This window comes from Epargyreus clarus, unplaced genomic scaffold (genome assembly GCF_041222505.1).
Source record: "Epargyreus clarus isolate Ecla_fem2 unplaced genomic scaffold, WU_Ecla_fem_2.2 ptg000014l, whole genome shotgun sequence".
Lineage (NCBI taxonomy): Eukaryota > Metazoa > Arthropoda > Insecta > Lepidoptera > Hesperiidae > Epargyreus > Epargyreus clarus.
In genome coordinates, this window is record NW_027332222.1 from 10,528,292 (window position 1) to 10,547,501 (window position 19,210).

At 33.6% G+C, this 19,210-nt stretch overlaps 1 protein-coding gene across 1 annotated transcript in view; it reads left to right on the top strand.

Annotated features, from left to right (window-relative positions):
- Positions 1-3,786: 3,786 nt before the first annotated feature.
- sick (sickie) overlaps positions 3,787-19,210 on the top strand; it is a 306,579-nt gene continuing 291,155 nt past the window's right edge. Inside the window, exon 1 of the mRNA XM_073080100.1 lies at positions 3,787-3,852. Coding sequence (XP_072936201.1) covers positions 3,802-3,852 — 51 coding nt within the window. The 5' untranslated portion in view covers positions 3,787-3,801. The remainder of the gene's footprint in view (positions 3,853-19,210) is intronic.

Consider the following 19,210-nt stretch of genomic DNA (forward strand, 5'->3'; position numbering starts at 1 on the left):
AGATTATTAACCAAATACTATAAACATGACTCCTAGTAAATTGTATTTATGTAATACAATTTACTAGTAATTGTATGTTATTTAATCTTGAAATTAGTTCATATAATCTTCATAAATTCTTTCTTATTTAGCTTATAATTATCGTAAATAATACTGAATTCTCAGAGTATCCCACGCTTAATGTATTAAATGATATTAAAACGTGCGCGAAGCTATTAACCGCGTTAATTAAGTTTACTTATGAATTCCTTTAAGCTCGCGTGTGTGTTGAAATCTGTATTTTCATGATACTTTAGTTGCGCTTTTACGACTGATGTGTCAATAAAGGCACATACGCAAATAGTTGCACGTTATGAATTATTGACATTGCAGAATATCTATAAATAATTAATGGATACTTGGGACGTCGAAGTCAATAGCTTTATAAAGATTGCCAAACTGTAGAAAATGATATTTCCTACAGTAAATGGTATTTTGTTAATAATAATGGTTATTTAAAGTCAATAACATAAAAACACTAAATCCACAAAACATAATATGTTAGTTAAATAGACCCAATTAAAACTGTTATATATACAAACATTAGCATTTGCTATTGTTTACATTTATTTAAAATAAATCCATTATCGTAATTTACTATTACATGGAAATTTACATAGTAATTATAGCTTAAGCGGAATAGTATAAGATATTTACATAGCGTATGTAAACTGACTTAAGCACGCTCGAGCCAAGCTCTCAAAAGCCTTTGAAAGCTCTCCTATGGAGCACCTTATTGTGTAGGAAAATCTCGATACAGTAAATCATTGTACATCGAAAATTTAGACGTGGGTTATATTATAAGGTATTATGCATGATCACGTTTTAGTAAATGAGCTGAGGTCATGTTGAAACTCTACCACTTAATGAAAAGTGGTCACTAACTCTCTAAGCACCACCCACAAAGTAAAAATACGACAGATTTTTGGAATTGTCACAATAAGAGCCTCACTTTTTCTTTTTTTTTATAAGCCACATATACTTAAATCTAAGTTAGAACGCCTTATACAAGTGTATCTCCCTTACCAGACTCATTTAGCCATAACACAGCAGCGTTTTCCATTGCTGTTATAAGGCAAATGATGTGTGGCTATGTGTAAGCTATGTGTGACTTTACTTTTTTTATAGGAAAAGCAGCGAGCATGCAATCCACCTGATGGTAAGTGGCCGCTGCCGCTCATGGACGTCCGTAATCAACCCCAGATAGGTTTACTTATTTCTACCTGACGTCGGCCACAGATGCGCCGCTACTACTGTGGACTAAGCTGGAACGCCTCGGATAAGTATGTCTCCCACACCCTTCAAACCAGATCACTTAAGCAGCGCTTAACACTGCTGTTACGAAACCTGCTGAAATAGGTGCTGCGGGAGTCTCACCATAAAGGGTTCTACAACCTTCAACTGTGAATAAGCATTACTAATAACATGACAATTAGGTAATAAGTTTTTTAAAGAGTTGTTTATTCTACATACGTTATGTTCAGAATACGTAACTTCAATCTACCGTCTCCCTTCCCTCCATAACTTGTCAACACGCTGCAAACATTGTTCATACTAGTGTAATATCAAACTTAGCAAGCATTTGGCGGCAAGTACGACGAGCGTTGCCATGGCGACGGCGCAGTAGGCCTGCAGCCTCCGTGACGGGAATGTCAAGCTGCGGATCGATGCGGTCCGCTTTTTTGTACGGATACAGCCTTTGATCTTTGCCTTATCTGAATCGCGAAAAAATGTGTTCCCGTCATGGGTCGAGAATAGATTATAATAAGGCGTGGATCGTTAAATGGATTGTTTGAAATTTTTCAGAAGAAGTATCTTTTGATTCTGATTCGCCTTAAATGGGAAGGCCATTGGCGATTTTATCTGTCTCCATTCGAAGGTAGTAAATTTAACTAAATAGTGTATTTTTTTTCATCAAAAATAAACTTCAAACCTATAATGAAAAGTGGATTTTTTATTTAACAGATTAAAATAAGTAAGGTCTCAAACTCTCTGTTTGTCGGAAAAACTATAGTACTTAGTAAATCACGTTCATTTGCTAGTCGTAACTCGTTAACTGCTAAAGTTATCCAAAGTCCAGGAACATAAAAAGAACTCTCTTATATTTAGTACATTAGCGAAGTTTAACTCTTTGTTACCTTGTTTTGCTAAGTAAGTAACTTTAACACTAAATACAATCCTCGAGATTTGTGAGATATTTAGGTTCTATGACGATAAATATTATTTTATTTGTGTTAGAAGTCTCGAAAGATCAAGAAGTAACAAGAGTAGGAGATTATAAAAGGCATTTATTTTCTTATCTTTCAATCAATATGTTTCATAGTGTATTTTGGTATACGTTTTATGTTTCTCTAAGATTTCTTTGATGTTCAAAGTGGTAGACCTATGGAATTTTAAATCTGTCTGAATTATTTCCCCTATTTTATCGTACATCATCTAATTTGAGATAACACCACAAGTTAAGTTTGACACCACGTTTGAATAAACATATTCGAAACTTTGGAAAAAACTACGAATTTCAGACATAAAGAGTGGAATCTCATGTTGATATCGCATGAAATAACGAATGCGTGTATTTTTATGTAATATGAATGTAAGGAATAAAGTGCTTTTTATTATTTTTTTATTATCGAAAGACTTTTTGCGCATTTCAACTTCTTCGGGAATCCTCTAGTTTTAGAAAATAGCATCAAAATTCCTGAGACTATTGTACTCGAATTCTAACAGGCTGATAACAGGTGTACTTGGGTAGCAAATATCAGCTAAGCGCCGGTTGGATTGCATGCCGTTTACTGCTTCTATAACACACAAAAACAACGTGCTAAGATCGTTACTGAAGTGAATCGAAGTAGGTACGACGTGTTCATGCACTTTGGATAATCGCTGAGTCGTAAGCACGTCTGGGAAGTAACTGCAGAAGATAGTAACAGTTTTGGTAGCACGAGCGTTAAGCACCTTAGTTTTATGAAGCAAGCACGGTTAAGTTTCAGGATAACTTTGGTGTACAGTGTACACAACACCCTTATAGAGTTTCTTCCACCTGGAGTCTACACTGATCTTGTTGTGTCTATTTTGTGTCTTTTTATACCATTGACGAGTTTCATATCGGTAAATTTGAAAAATATCCTAGTAATATCCTCTGTGAATAGTTATGTCTATTGACTGTAGTGACCATTATATGGAAAAAATTATATTACAAAAATACTTAGAAGTTAATGATTAAATTTAAACGACAAAACGACGATGCAACAATGTCACGGCTAGATTAATATGTTTACAGTTTGGAACTTCTATAAAGAGGTCTAAATTTAACTGAGCCAGATGAGGCGCCATATAACTTCAAACGGGCAAACCTTGTGTCATTCGTGTAAATCTAATTACGTCAACAAAAGTATATGGGCTTCCGCGTGCCATCCCTTGCGCTCCTGTTTGAGATGTAGCTAATTAAGTCATAAAAAGCGGCGTTTCCTTGGCTGAAGTGTTATTTTGTGCCGGCAGACCGCGCCGACGGCGAGTGAGTTATTATCCCTACCCCCGCTTTTAATTATTCATGAGCCTTGCTGGACAAGTTTCGCTAACTTCAGATCACCATCTGGCGCTCTTAAGTAATCTGAACTGCGTGTAGTTTTTTTGGACGATTGCTCGTAATTGGATCGAGTTTTACTCAAATTGGAGTGGGAATGGATGTTTTGTTGATTCCGTTTCTTTTCTAATTGGACGTTTTGTTGCAGATGTCGCCGCTCCCGAGCGCGCGCTACTGAAATGAGCACTGCGGCTTCGAGCCACAATTATTCCTATGATGAGACCATACAGGTATGAATTTAGTATTTATGTTTGTTATTGGAACTGAACGGAACTGAAGTGAATATGAAAATTTTATAGCCAATATTATTTAATCATTATCACGATTAATAACAATGATAAATATACTCGTAGATGCATTTTTTATGGTAACGACCAAAAGAAATAATCATAATGCTTAAAAAATTAGGTAGAATTTATTTTATCTAAGGTATGAGTGCGAACCAAAGTCGAAAGTAATATACCATCGACCAATTAATACTATTCTTATTATATAACACGGTAAAACTTCGTTGCTTTGATAACAAATACAAATAAAGTTGAACACTTCTTTTCAGTAATTTCACAGCATCTCCTTTGAGAACCTTTCTTACGCACAAGTACTTCAGGCGCGATCGAAACTTCTGCTTGCAGGGTAACATGAACCACATCTATTGACAAATAGAGTTTGTTTTGAAGTGGAAAGCCGAGATGACATTTCAGGCCGTTCATGGTGCCCCGTAAACCCGATTGCAGGAACCTACCATCATTCAAGTTTGAAGCTTATTTTTGAATGTATAGAGTAGTTATTTTGAGACTTTCGTTTTGGGGGTTCTGAACAAGTTTTTCAGGACAGGTCATAACGGCACATTAGCTGACACGGGCGCACTTACCTTTATTAATGTGGTACAGGGCTCAGCGCCCAGAGGCATTGCCAGTTTTCCTCGCAATTTCCAATGCTCTATGGAGGGTCAGAGGGCAAACGGTCGGCACTTAACCACCTATTACTGCTCACTTAGTTATAGTCTAACACGTTACGGTTCAAGGTAGGAATATTTTACGCGTTGAGTAAGAAAGGTCGTAAATATAAACAACTCTTGTATTCTCGCAACCAACTTATAAATTCTATAAATGAATTAAAAATCAGGTTGCTTTTGGTTTTCCTAATGCGCAATGTAGAAGAGATCTTAGTATAAAAGTATATATAGCCTGTGCTGATGTGTTATAACGATATGAAGCTATAAGTTTCAAAGTGTTAGGATCTCAAGTCGAGCTTATCTCAGCGGCACTTATTTCGCAGCTACAATATCCCCCGGGCCGCGACCATTTATCAGCGAGCGACCCACATTGCCTCGACATCTGCTAACTCTTCGCCACCCCCTTATTGGACTGCGATTACGACAACAGATTATTGTTTCTTCCGACCTTATCCTGGATCTTAACACTTAGCGTGCACGTTAAATAAGATTTTTTAATTTATTTTGTTTCTTAATAATGATTTACTTTTATTTCCAATTTGGATTTGGATTGATTAACAGAAAATTGAGCAAATCTAATAAGCACGAACGTGGGTCTTGACCAGTCAAATTTGAAAATATTGGACCCTATCAAAGTAAGTCTAAAAGACGGCTTGGGACGGTACCCTATTAAGTTTGTGCCCGTCTCATTGTGACTTATTGAGGTCAGATTTGGGCTCTATCACGAAAATGAATGTGCCTATTCGATTGTTTATCAGGGTCCCGGGGCAATATATCGCGATTTCGCTATCTGTATAGGCCAAGATTGACAGAGAATCGGATTAACAAACTGTTCGGCAAGGGTTGGGTAATGTGGTCCACAGCGCATTAAGGAGGCGCGGGCCAGAAAATCGAATTTTCCGGTTTATGCCCCGCATTCTATACCTTTGAGCCTTTGTTGAGTTTTTCAGAGCGTGTCGCATACACAAACATCGTGACATAATTCACTTTACCGTAGGCGCTTGTGCTTTTGTTGTGGATAATGAATTCTTGAATTTTGCTTGGTTTTATATAGCTATAGTTTTGAAGTTTGTTAAGGTTTATGCTGTAATACTACACCACATATTCCCAACCGTTCATTAATTATGCCAAACACTGTCAAATCACTTTATGTATATTTATTTAATTGGTTTAAATAGATTTGAACTATATTTATGTTAAGAAGTTAATACACATGGATAATTTTATAAAAGCTTTAAGTACCAATTTATTTTGTTTATTTTTTAACTGTATAATTTTATGTGTAGGACTTAATACAAAAGTTAGTGTTTACCGTTGAAGGTCTGCATATCCTCTAGGAAAAAGCTATTTACTCTAGTTAATATGTTTGTATTAGAGCATTACTAAAGAAGGAAGGCATCAAATAATGGTGACGGTGTCGCCACAATCGGAACAGATACAATTATAGCAAGTTTTTATGTTATCCATGTACTAAATAGAATTACGAATATACCTAAGCAAAGAGCTATAGTTATTATTTTGAGGGCAGTTTACATAGATTCCAGCAAGAGTGCCTTCATCCGAATTCAAATTTTCCGAAAGATAAAACGAGCAATAATGGCGTAAGCTTCCGTGCGCTGAACGCCTTTACCACTTGTCTTACCCATGACGATATAATTGGAGCGAGTAGGTATATTACATTTGGGAGTTTTATTTATAGGCAATAATCTTATTTGATTGCTGCTGACGAAGTTGTATGTATAAAATAAATAATTAAAAAATAAATTTGAGTATTGTTAGGATTATCAATGATTGTAAGTATGTGTATCAAAAAGAGGCAATAATGGTTTAAGGTAGATTTTCGAAATAATGTTACATAAGTTATTTCGTAACGTGAGCTAAATCCTGCCGCTTATTGTCGATGTGGTAAAAAGAGCCTTAAGTAAAAGATAATTAAATCCGTATTTTTTTACTAGTAATTAACATAAATATATTTTTTCTGTAACTTTCTGTAACTAACAAGCTATTCAAAAGAAGCATTCTTCATATTAAACATACGTTGACAAAAAGGAAAAATATGGTTATTCAATCCCAGTTTCAATAAAAGTTTAAAATTGTTATAAATGTTTGAACAAAATTAACAAAATAATTGATTCCCTAAGCCCGACCTTTCTGAACGGAACAATCAGTGTGCTAGTTTCCAAAATTGGTTCAACAAGCGCCTTTGTTTATTCTAAACAATTGAGTGGGACCAGGACGTTTGTTAGCACAATGCTCGTGCATAATACAAAGCTGTGTGCAAGATTGGATGCGTGTGGAGCTCGTGTGAATTGCTCGTTGGCTGCGGAAACACAAAATTTAGGTTTTAGTAGTGATTTGTATGCCGTTGTTAGGAACGAACCCTAAACTGAGTTGGTCTAGCTGGTATTGATGTGTAAATATTGGAATGTATTAATGTGCATGCAATATGATTTTTCTTTTGTAAGATTGTAGTAGCAGACGACATGCAGAGCAGTGCCGCCCATGGACACACGTATTTAACTATAGGTAGAGCAGGAGTTCTACCTAAAACCGAAAATAGACGGTTACCTTATAATATGTAACTAGGCTGGCATCCACTTTATGATTTTTTTTTAATAATAGAAGAAACGAACGGATTTGTATCCCACCTGCTACACCTGATATTAATTAGTTTTTGCCAAACATATTTAAAATAGATTGCGCAAAATTTAATGAATTGTTTAAGATTCTGATGTCGACTTCATGTAGTACGACGCACAGTTTATATTTGTTAACAAATAGACGGCAGTAACTCTTCAACCTTAGACCGACTGCATACTTCTTGGCATTGACTGCATAATTAGGTTACATAAAAACTGGCCTCTTAATCTAGTACTTACGGTCTACGCTTAATTACACGAAAACTTAGTTTGGTTGTTAACCAGCAGTTATCCGGACCTTACAGCGACAATTATGTTTCCCTGTGGCCATCCATTCCGCTTCAGCGAGGCTTCCTGAATCGCTAAGCGCTCGTAAACCTGTCCCGTTGCAAATTAATCTTTCGCAAAATTTAAATGTAGATCCTAGTGACTTATGCTAGGCTGTGTTACGGTTTCTGCTTTGACCATTTGGTAATTCGTGCTGAATATTGCATATTTCGTATCTGTTTTATTGGTATTGATGGAGAATTTTCATTACGGAAATAGTTATTTTTCGCCAGGTGACTCTGCTGCCTTAGTACGAGGTTCGTTTGTATAAAAAATCCTAAATCCCTTCAATCCCAAATAAAAACAATCGGAATGCAATTTATTTAGTACCTACTCTTATATTAACTAATGCTTACGTTGAAATGTGATAAACTGATTTAATTTCTTTTGTTTGACAAATAACGATGTACATAAGCTTAACAGATATTAGTAAATACCTATTCAATGTGATAAAACATCTGATGAGTATTAATATGGTCGACAGGAATTTATATTTACGAAATTATGGAAAAAGAAACAGATTAAAAGACGGATAAGTATACACGTAGATATGAGTCCAGGCTTACTTGGCTTAAATATTTGAAAGAAATATAAATATATCGTACATGGTACCTACAAACCACTCATGCTATCTGATAGTAATAATTATCTTAACTTATTGTTCACTAACTTACTTTACATACTCGCGGAGATTGATGTTATCTGTTTGACACGGGGGATATTTTGCAAATAAAAGTGCTTGGATATTCTGCATGAATTGTTACACTCAACAGACAGTTACAATAAGCATTGTACTACCCGATAGATAGCTACATATTTTGCAATATAATGATAATATTTATTATTTTTCTTCTCTCCACATTTTTTTATCTGGCTAATTAATGGTTTTAATAGCAGGTATTTATTAATATATAGGTAGTGATTTGATATTTCATCTGGTCTTATTACTTATTATCTATACTTTTTGTATAAATTTTAATTTTCTTACATAAGTAATATCTTTTAATTTTTACTTTTAATCAGTTTAAGGTTGTTATTTTTGTAGTTTGCCCTAGAAAAATCATATCACTTCTTCGCCAGTATTCTGCCATCTAGTATTGAGTAGCGGCAATAAAATTACAGTGCCCATTCACGTCTTATTGTCCAAGCGTTTACTAGAGGGCGGGCTAAGACTGTTTGTGTATCCAGCCACGAACAAAATTCGCAAATAGATGGATACTGTAGTAGTATGGCAACATTATGAAAAACAACCGATAACGAACTATCGAAATAAAATATTTTAACTTTATCTTTTTTCAGTTTATAGCTACTTGTTGTGCTGTAAGTAAATGTTATAGGAATTATCAGAATTACTTAGATCAAATAAAATTATTAATTTGAATACTTACTTTTCTAATTGTTAAATGTAAAATTTAAGGACGTATCATTATATTTTAAAAACGTATTTTGTCTTTCATTCTGAATTGTTTAGAAAATAACTATGGAAATAAAATAATTAATAACTCTGTTTATTTTATAACTGTGCATACTGGTATGTTGTGCTGTGGGTATACAACTGGAAATATGAGAATTAAATAAACTTGTAAATTTAAATAGTTCTTTTTTCTATTCTCTAGTTAAGTACCTAATCGATGTATACCACTATTATAAAGATGTATTATTTTTGTCTTGTGTTTGGCATGATTTATCACCAAATATATTTCCAATATCCAAGGTCAAATAGCACGGCATTACTACGCATGGCACATGATGCGGCTGCTGTTATCAGCAATATATCCCGGTTATCCCTGCGATATTATCCCAAAGCCATTCCTCGCCGTTCAATGACCATTTGTCGTAATTAACAGGCGAAAGTTAATCTACCCTCCCGCCGGTCGGTTCGCGGGAACGTAGCAAATACGATGTAAACAGATGATCGGCTTTACATGATAATATACGGTTTAATCGATGCACTTTGAACACGTTAAGTACCTAAGTAAAAAGTCTGCTGTCTAATGAAAGGATTCATACGTTTCTTATGCTTGTTGTAATCTTCTTCGCAGCTATTCTTTTGATTTCGATTTTGAAACGTTTTTTTAATCGTGCGCTTTATACAACGATTGGCAATACCGTTGTATACTGTGGCATACCCCGAGTAAATACACCTAAAAACCTGGGCTTTTCGGGATCAGAACGGGAATTGAATCCTAACTTCTCTACTTGTAAGACAGGTATTGTATCTTTTGTCGCTTGTAATGTAAAAATAAATAACCTTTCTATTTATGCTTTTTGAACATTTTTTGAATATTTATTGTCTGTGCCTTTTGATAGGAATTCACTGGATGATAGCTGAAATTTAAGGAGTTACTTAGGTTACTTGTTAAAGTATAAAATGTTGATTATATTCAGGTAACATTTAAACGCAAGTGAAACCGCGAGGTACTCGTATTTTTGCAAAGTCAAAAAGTTTTCCGTCTATTTCGTATACACTGTAACCTCTGTTCCCAGTAGCTATACAGCTCTGTGTCGGGTGTCGCGCCGCCCTAAATCACACGGGACTGTCGCACGACAGCAGAGTTTCGGCCTCTGTTGCATAAACGTTATCGTGCCACATGCGACCTGGCATGTGGCTGAAGGTCGGTCTTTTGAACTCTGGATGGCCATGTACGTGAATGTACCAATATACATTATTACTTTTTATCATAGATATTTTTTTAGCTATGCTTATTAAATCTGTCAAAAAAGTTGCATAAAAGTACCTAATTGTAACTTTGCTATTTAAGAAGTAAAAAAAAACCTTTTATGATAAATAAGCCCACGTTGGCGCCACCGTTTTATTTATTCGTGCCTTATATTAATAGTCTTAAGCGCCGCTAACTTATGCTTATTCTGTCTTATGTGCTTATGAAATAATTAATGTTGTGGTAATATAAATACACTTACAGGAGGCTATTGATTTAATCCAGGGCAGCAACGCATCTATGGACAACTTGATGTACGACTCCAATCCTATTTAGAGTCGATTATAGAGTTATGTACATAGACTGCAGTTATGTATATGACTATAAAACCACCTGCTGTTTATCTACTTATCAACTTGCAATAGTTAGGCGTCAATGACACGAATTAATGGGCACCTTCACGAACGATATAAAAAGCTCTACTTAAATGTTCCATTACATTTTAACGAAGTATAAAATGATAATTATGAAGTCTGAAAGCATGAGTAAAATGAAACATCAAAAAACATATAACGGAACGGTTGCTCAAATTTATAGTGTAAAACCAAGGCCAACTAAAGGTTAACTAAACTACTAAATCGTTTTCCTCAAAAATCGTTGCATGTTTCATTAGTGTACGCTGAAAAACTTGCCAAAGTTGTTTGGCATCATCTATCTTCAGTTCTAATAACTGTCCGTAAGATTAAACGGGAGATCAGTCTAGAGTTACAAACCTGGTCCAGTATTCTTTCTTCTTTTATTTTAGTTAAGATGTTTTATGTTAAAGTTTTCAACTGTTTTTATTGTTACGTTACGCTTTTATTTTTGAATTTAAATGTTGATTGAGTTCAACAATTATATACGTATACGTGTAGTTACATAGAAATAGCTATACCTTGAATTCTATAGAATTACACGCACAATATTCTTATGAATGGATTATCACTTATTCCAAAGTACAGTTTATATCTAAAGGAGATCAATAAAAGTAGCAATTTCATCGATAAGGCACCGGTTGGCCGGTGTAAGTTCTTGTGTAAGCACTTTCGATGGGGACCGCCGCCCTCTCTGTTAAGACACAATACGCTTGCAGATATGGGTGATTCCATAAAAACAAGTATTGCACGTGATATAAATGTATAATACTATTGTGGAACTATTTTACGAATAACTCGGAATTTCAAACAAAATATGGAATGAGTACGTAAACTAGAAAAAACTCAATTGTCGCAGAATAACTTCATTTTTCTCTTGCACAATATTGACAACTATTAAACGTAAATTTAGTTAAATATAACCACTTTTTTCAATTAAATCTGAAAAAAAAATGTTAGACACGTAGTTTATTATAAAATAATAATCTGGCTTCATTAGGACGAACATGATTCTTAATCGTTATAAGAAAAAACACGGAAATTGTAAGTATAAAAACGGCATATTTACTTCACAAAGATATCGATTATTAATACTAAAAAAATCTATCAACATCAATAAAAGTAAAACATTTACAGACGTAATAAAATACTGGAAACATAAAGTTCACACATACGTTGCAGAATGGACGCCATGCCAATGTGGCGATCATAAATTGCTTGGGTTTGATTAAGGCGGCTTGCAGCCCTCGGTCGGTGCATCGCTGCATCTATATCTACAGGCTGATCATTATTATAAAATAAAACTTGAAATAAAAAACAGAAAGACAGAACTCTAAATGTTTTAAATATTCGTTATGATTTATTGTAATGTAAGTAATTTAATAATATCATAAGGTGTAATATTTTCATACTTCGCCATGAAATAAAAAATAGATTCGAAAATATTAACATGCGTATACTATATTTTTTTTACCAATTTTTCTGTGAGATATTTACTGAAACATACATATGCTACAAAATAATTATTTGTTTATTTAATACAGAGCTACATTGCATAAAATATTTTAAATTAAAAATGTAAGATTTTTAATACTCGCTGTATATATCAACACATTGCCTTCTACTCACAGGATTACTATTGTAAGAAGGGGATCGTTTATTTCCTTTCTATAAGTATGGTTCTCAAACTTTTAACTAATAGCATTTGGCTTTTGGTTTTAAGTAAGCTTATAATTTTATTAGGAATAGAAGTATAGTATGAATCTATTATATGATATTTATTATATAAAAATAAGTGAATCTTTTGCAAAACGCGATGATGAATTATACTGATGATGATATTTTTATGTTGGAGCAACTCTCGAACTTCTCTCTAAAACTTAGAATAGACCGAAGTCGTAACAAGCGTTATATAGTAAGGTAAATGTATCTCACTAAAATGCATTTACAAGAGTAGATGAAAGTATCACAGTACATCAAACAAAATAGCATAAGTCACATAGTCGATGATAGTTGCCACAACAATCAACCGATTTATTTTTCATCAATATTTGTAAAACAAATTAAGTAAATTATTTTTATTAAAAATAATATTTACGCCATATAAATTTATTTGTAAACTTTTAAAGTTTGGGAATCACTTGCCAATCGTGTGAATAATCGCAGTGAGCAATGCTGGGATTTGATGAAAGAATTCGTGAACTCCTGGAGGGCGCGAGGTGACGTCACCGATCCCTAATGCATCTTAAGCTGAAGCTTTTACGTATTTTCCCATTGAGTATTGTATTACCTTCTAACTAAGCAAAATAGTTGTAAACTTACGATTTAAATTTTGGTTAAATAAATATTAGTATTCAATTAAACGTTTCACTGAATTATTTTTGAAATATAATTTTATAAGTACTTCCCCTACGGAGAAGTGATGTGACGATAATGTAATGATTTACCAATGTTTACTTTTGAGTTGCGTGGAACTACCTACGTCTAACAAAGCTTTTGTACAGTACAAATTGTAGAAAGACTTTTAGTTTAGCAGTACTACACAACTACAACGCTGCACTTCTCTATTTAAGGAACAAGATACGTGACTAGACTTGTATCCTAAACTAGATTCTCGCAAGAACTGCTGAGTTCCTCTGTAGTTTTGTATCTATTTGGGTAGTAAATCTCTTTCTACAGGATAAGTCTATAAATTAACAAAATATTTCCTTTTTATTCATTTCTGTCAGTAATATTAAGCTCTAAGTAAAACGATTACGTATACTAATATTTTTTTAATAACAAAGCCTAAATAATTTTAAGACTTGAATAAAACATAAAGATAATACTACTAAATTGTCTACTATTGTTTTAAGATTTAAGTTGCGTGATTAAACTAATGGCAGAGTTAGATTAGAGCTAAGAGGATATGCTTAAATAAACACTCTAAAATTTACAATGCAAATTCTGAAGCGTCTTATTATAAAAAGTTGTCTTATTGTCTTACCATGCTTTAATCATATGACTAGATTTAGTAGACATGCCAATACGATAGTGATGACACTAATTAGCTTTATCTACATACTTACGAATAAATTTTTATGGTCATAGACCCGACGGTACATTTTTTGTCGGCGTTGAAAAAAAGCTGACTGAAATCTTAAAAGCATATTTTTTTATTTAAATATTTTATTGTCTGGTTATAATGAGTTTACTCTGAAATCAGAGTCAGATATTTCAAATATATTGGAAACCCACCACCCACTGCAATATATGATTTATTGTTTTTGGTGCCAAGTAAGCTGGCACATGAGATATTCCACTTAGAACACCAGAGTGCTAAAACACCTGCGACCTCTTTGTCTCAGCTAGGTTGTAAATACAGCTTATTTTACTAAATTTAGACTGATTTTTAGAAATTCATATAAGCTGTGAATAAAATGTGAGGGAACTTACATGCCTGAGACGTATAACCATTCTCAAAGGTTTGATGTCTATAAATTCTTAGTTTTGTCAGCGCAGAGTATTTTGGAATAGATTGTAGTCATTGTTAAAGGGCATTGCACTCTGTAGTAGAAATTATGGACCTTTAATGAGTAGATCATGATGGACTTTATAATTTAATATATTGTTTATTATGATACTAAACCAGACATTTGAACCATACCATATGAAACTTATAAAGTATGTAAGTAATAAAATATAATATAATTATAAATCAGATTTAGAATCATTTTTACAATTAAAAGTAAAAAAGCTAAAAATGAATATCAATATATTAATATTCAGCATCTTAATGCATTATCTTTAAAATTCATTACATTTCACGCTCAACAGTTCCATGCCTAAACCATAACGCAATTTGTATGAAATATTTCACTACAATTAGAGTACAAAGGACAGACATCCATAGAGAAGACAAACCCATTAAAATGTGCATTCAAAGTGCAAGTCATCTGGGGTGAGTGCCTTGTTTGGGGTGCACTTGAAGTAATTTATACAAGCGCTGATGCGTAAAAATGGATGAGATCGTAACTACGGGGAATGTACTTTACTAATTTGTTTTGTGAAACTTTTGAATTCGGCAAGGTATAAAAAATTGCATTTAACTTTTAATGATAATATTTTTTCAATATAAGGAAAAATATACTAATATACTGTATAGAAAACTAAAACATAAACTAAAACTTATATACTGTATAGAACACGATAAAGAATTTTACCATAAGTTCAAATTACAATAATATATTTTTAAATGTACTTAATGTAAATGTGAAATCAAAAAGATTAAGGTAGTTATTTACTCTCATTCAGTTTACACTGAGTTTAACGTACAATATATGGAGATTTGTGAAACGTATTACGTTAAGCTTGCATGGAGAGGAAAAGAAGAAAATTCACAATTTTGCTGTGCATTCCTTTGATCCTTCTTTCTACAAGATTTAGCTATCTCCAAACTTTTAGGGCGAGATCAAAAAGCTATCTTCCTCCACTTTAAGTTGTCAGCGCGAGTTATGGAAGTTTACGTGACGATCGCGTTGAAAATACGAATAGGTACGGGTTAACGGGATGAAGGTACGTTTAGAAATAAAACAAACTTATATACCTTACCTTAAAAATGTTAAAACATTTTGAATATTTATTTAAACTTCGTACTTAAAATCAGCCCGATCAAAATGTTAATTGCAATTTTAAAAAGTCGGTATCACAGTAGAATACGATAATGTATAAATCATTATTAATATACCGACATCGCATATACAATTTTTTTGTTAATATTCAATAGAACATAACACAATATAAAATATTCCGTATTTTGACGTGACAACGTCTTAAATTAGGTTGCGGCTGGGAGTCACTTATGAAAAAGTGTAACGCCCGGTAACGTTACGATGAGTCACCGAACGAGAGAGAGGCCCGCCGAATGCCTTGCGTCTCTCTCCCACTCAACTATGATCGGTCTGCCGCGCGCGCAGCACTAGAGAATTAGGCGCATTGAATCGGCGCATGCTTGTGTCTCTGTCTTTGTCTTTCTCGAACGTTCTTGGCGTTGGAAAAACAAGAAAGCGTCACAATACAAGTTCACACGTGTGGTTAAAGTATCGTCAGCTGTGTCTGTAGTGAAAATATGGAGTGCTTAGATTCGTCATTTATCATTTACAACAACTGTTAAAATTTGTGCAATTCTTATTTTCATTCAATTCCTTGTTCCTATTGTGCAATTTAATTATATTCATATCAATAAATATTCTACCGAGAAAAAGACGTTGTCACGTAAAATCTTCGCCCGTAAAACCGACTTTACAGGCAACCATTTTTTTTTTTGTAATAATGAATTCTTATTTAATTTATACTGCAATTAGAATTAATTCAAGATTTTTTAATATTTTCACCTAAATGTAAAAAAATGGCACTTATACGACGCTGGCGATCTGGCTATCGATATTTCTTTATATTGTTATATAGAAATACTACAAATGTATTACCTTGTTAAGACGTAACGTAGATCTAACATCATATCCGGAAGCGATTCACGCCAGGCAGTCTCGCTCCAGGAAGTGTGATATCTGGGGCGAGCATAACGGCTTACAACTATCACATGTCTAAGATATATGTAGTGTAATGTTAAGTTGTGAAAATTATGTTAAATTGTCTAGTTTATATTGATCTTAAAAATTACGAGTAAGAAACTTTATTGTCAGTGCTAAAACTCTATACCCCACACAACAAATTATTTGTGATCGAATATAATGTATAGGTTGTGGTATATTTCTTGATTGGTTCCCATTAAGATATAAACTAAATAAGTATTTAAAGTAAAGGGTAACCATATAATGTTCTCGTTCTTTGAAATCCATACTATAAAATTGGTAATCGATAAAAACGAGAAACTGCACTTCAAGATTTACCTGTATATTACAATGAGCCTCTTCTTATGGCAACGTAGCAAATATTTCTGAAAAATGATACTCTATATAAAGTTTTTGATATAGTTTACCGGTAGTGTAACTACGTGAGACTGTAATGCTGTAACTACTGCTTCACGCCATTAAGCTACATTACACGTGGCCATTAGCACTACCAAGGCATTGTCCTGAGTGCCAACATTTAAGATATTAGGCTGCCTCTACATCTCTCTAGTTTATCCCTTGAATATGTACACGTGGGAGTCATAAAGTCAGAGCTCCTGTAAGATGACGAGCTGGCAACGTGTGGATTATACATTTGACTAAATATAAACTTATATATATTTCTGACAACCTTGCTTCTCTTACATTTGCACTATTTGAAACTAAATGATCTTTCCCACATTTTTTGCAGTTACATTGCCGCGTTTAACACAATAATATACAAATGTCCAATATTATCCGATATTCATAAAATAAATATATAAAGTAAACTCCTATTTTATTTGTATTTACAGTATTGATTAAAAATTAATAGTTAGCTCAAACTTAACCGATAACTTACGTTGCTGAGAAGTAAAACAACACTATTAAACACGTGTTAAATGTATTGAAAGAATATACCCTACTTTTTACGTTGTCTGAAAAATATAGCTCTACTTACTCAACAAGAGCGCAAAATAGGTTATGAGTTAATAAGGCTTGTATCACAGTTTCAAGACATAGGTTGAAAGAACTGCAAATGCGCATCCGGGGGCGGGGGTGGAGGCTGCAGGAAACTTGTTTTTCCACGTAGGGCGGCAGTCCGCCTCGCGCGCCCACCGCGCCACGACCTCTGTCGGCTGTACAACGAACTTACGTACATAAACATGTACACTAATAAAGTGTGCCCTAAAGTTTAACCGCCGCGAGTGGATTGCAACTATGTTGAGTGTGAAATGTTAAGTTGTTGTGCGAAGTGAGTTTGTTGAAGATTGGATTGAAACCTGGATTTGAATATTGGTAAAGTTTAAAAATGGAAACAAATTAATTTGAACTTTTTTTACTGATGTTAATGGATTTATTGGGTTGATGTTATCAATAACATGTTGGAACAGCGTTCGATAGCGGCAATATTTATGTGTGTCATATTTCTTAACACGAGTTTCCGAGTTTCCTTTTCTGCGACTGTAACACGCCGGGAACCTTTTGGGGATAATATTGTTTGTTTTATGGTATTGCTTCATGTGAGTCGGGTTGGCTTTATTAGCTTTCATTATTCTATTTGATATAAGTAATATATATTTATACTTAAAATATAGAATAAACTAGAAATAAGCCACGTTTATCCAAAAATTGATTTGATAATGTTTTACATACTTAGGAATTCTCTATATACTTAGTGAATGTTAAATATATTTGGAACAGAAATAAATCCATCGTTTAGATTTTCGGGAATACAACCTAGGATTATGCACAAGACAGTAATTACAGTAAATACTTTTAAAATAAATATAAATACAATCTATCTGAGTATAACTTATATGGCGGGAAATATTTTACATATACTTGTGTATGATATACTTTTAAATAGTATATGAAAACTAACTTCAATAAGCAGTGCCATTAGGGACTAAACAACGGACTTACATCTAATGAAATCTTACGGCTTGTGTAATTACACACTTATTTGCAGAGTTTTGCTGTGTAAATTTACATGACAATGTTTATAGAGCACACATGTAAAACACCGTACTCAAATATAAAACATTTTACCCATTGCATAAAAAACTTGGCTTTTGCGTCAATGACGAAGGAAAATATTGAAAGAAAACTTACATGTCTGTTGGTACTTGCTCCATTATATTTTCGAAGGTGTTTGCAATTTTTCCACTAGCACGTGGCCGATGTTATGAATTTGTGGGTTGTGAATCTTCGTGGTGTTTAAAAGGAGACCCATGTCTTGGATTGTCTTATTGTTACATTTACTGTTTGTTTATAAAGTTATAGTAACATAATAATATATCTATTTCTATTCGTATGTTAAAAATATGCCCTATCAAATGAGTATGCATATTATACATAAAGTTGCAAGCACCTGACGGTAATATTTCAAAAATATAAAAGCAATTAGCAGGGGTAATAGAATTACCCAATGTGATGGATCGCCGGCTTTGAACTGTGACTCATCGGGTTAATATGTCAGCATTTTTATTGTGCCGCGTTTTTTACTGTCAATGGGTAAGCGAAAATGTATATCAGGATATAATTTATATCCTGATCAGATCTTTCGGCCCTTAATTTGCGTGCCTAGAAACCAAATATTAATTAAATACCAGTAAACATGCGCTTTATATGAGTAGTTTGGGGTTAAAAGGATGTGAAAAATTAAGGGTCGGCGGAAAAAAAATGCTGGAGTTAATTACCTTTACTCCTAGAGCGAGAGGACCTATATAAAACAACATGAGTTATATGTATGTTGAATCTTTTATTATTTGGATATATTAATATCTAAAAAGTAGAAAGGTGACGATTCTACTTACTTCGATGTAAATTTATGTTTCTGTAAGGTCCTCTTTTGATAATGGTAGGTCGGTTTACTGTAACTGAAAAATAAACATACAAATATATTAAAATCATTGCTTCTTTCTATACATATAGTTATAACCAGGCACTTTAATTATAAGCTACGTTCGTCATATTTCATTATAATTTAACTACTGACATACT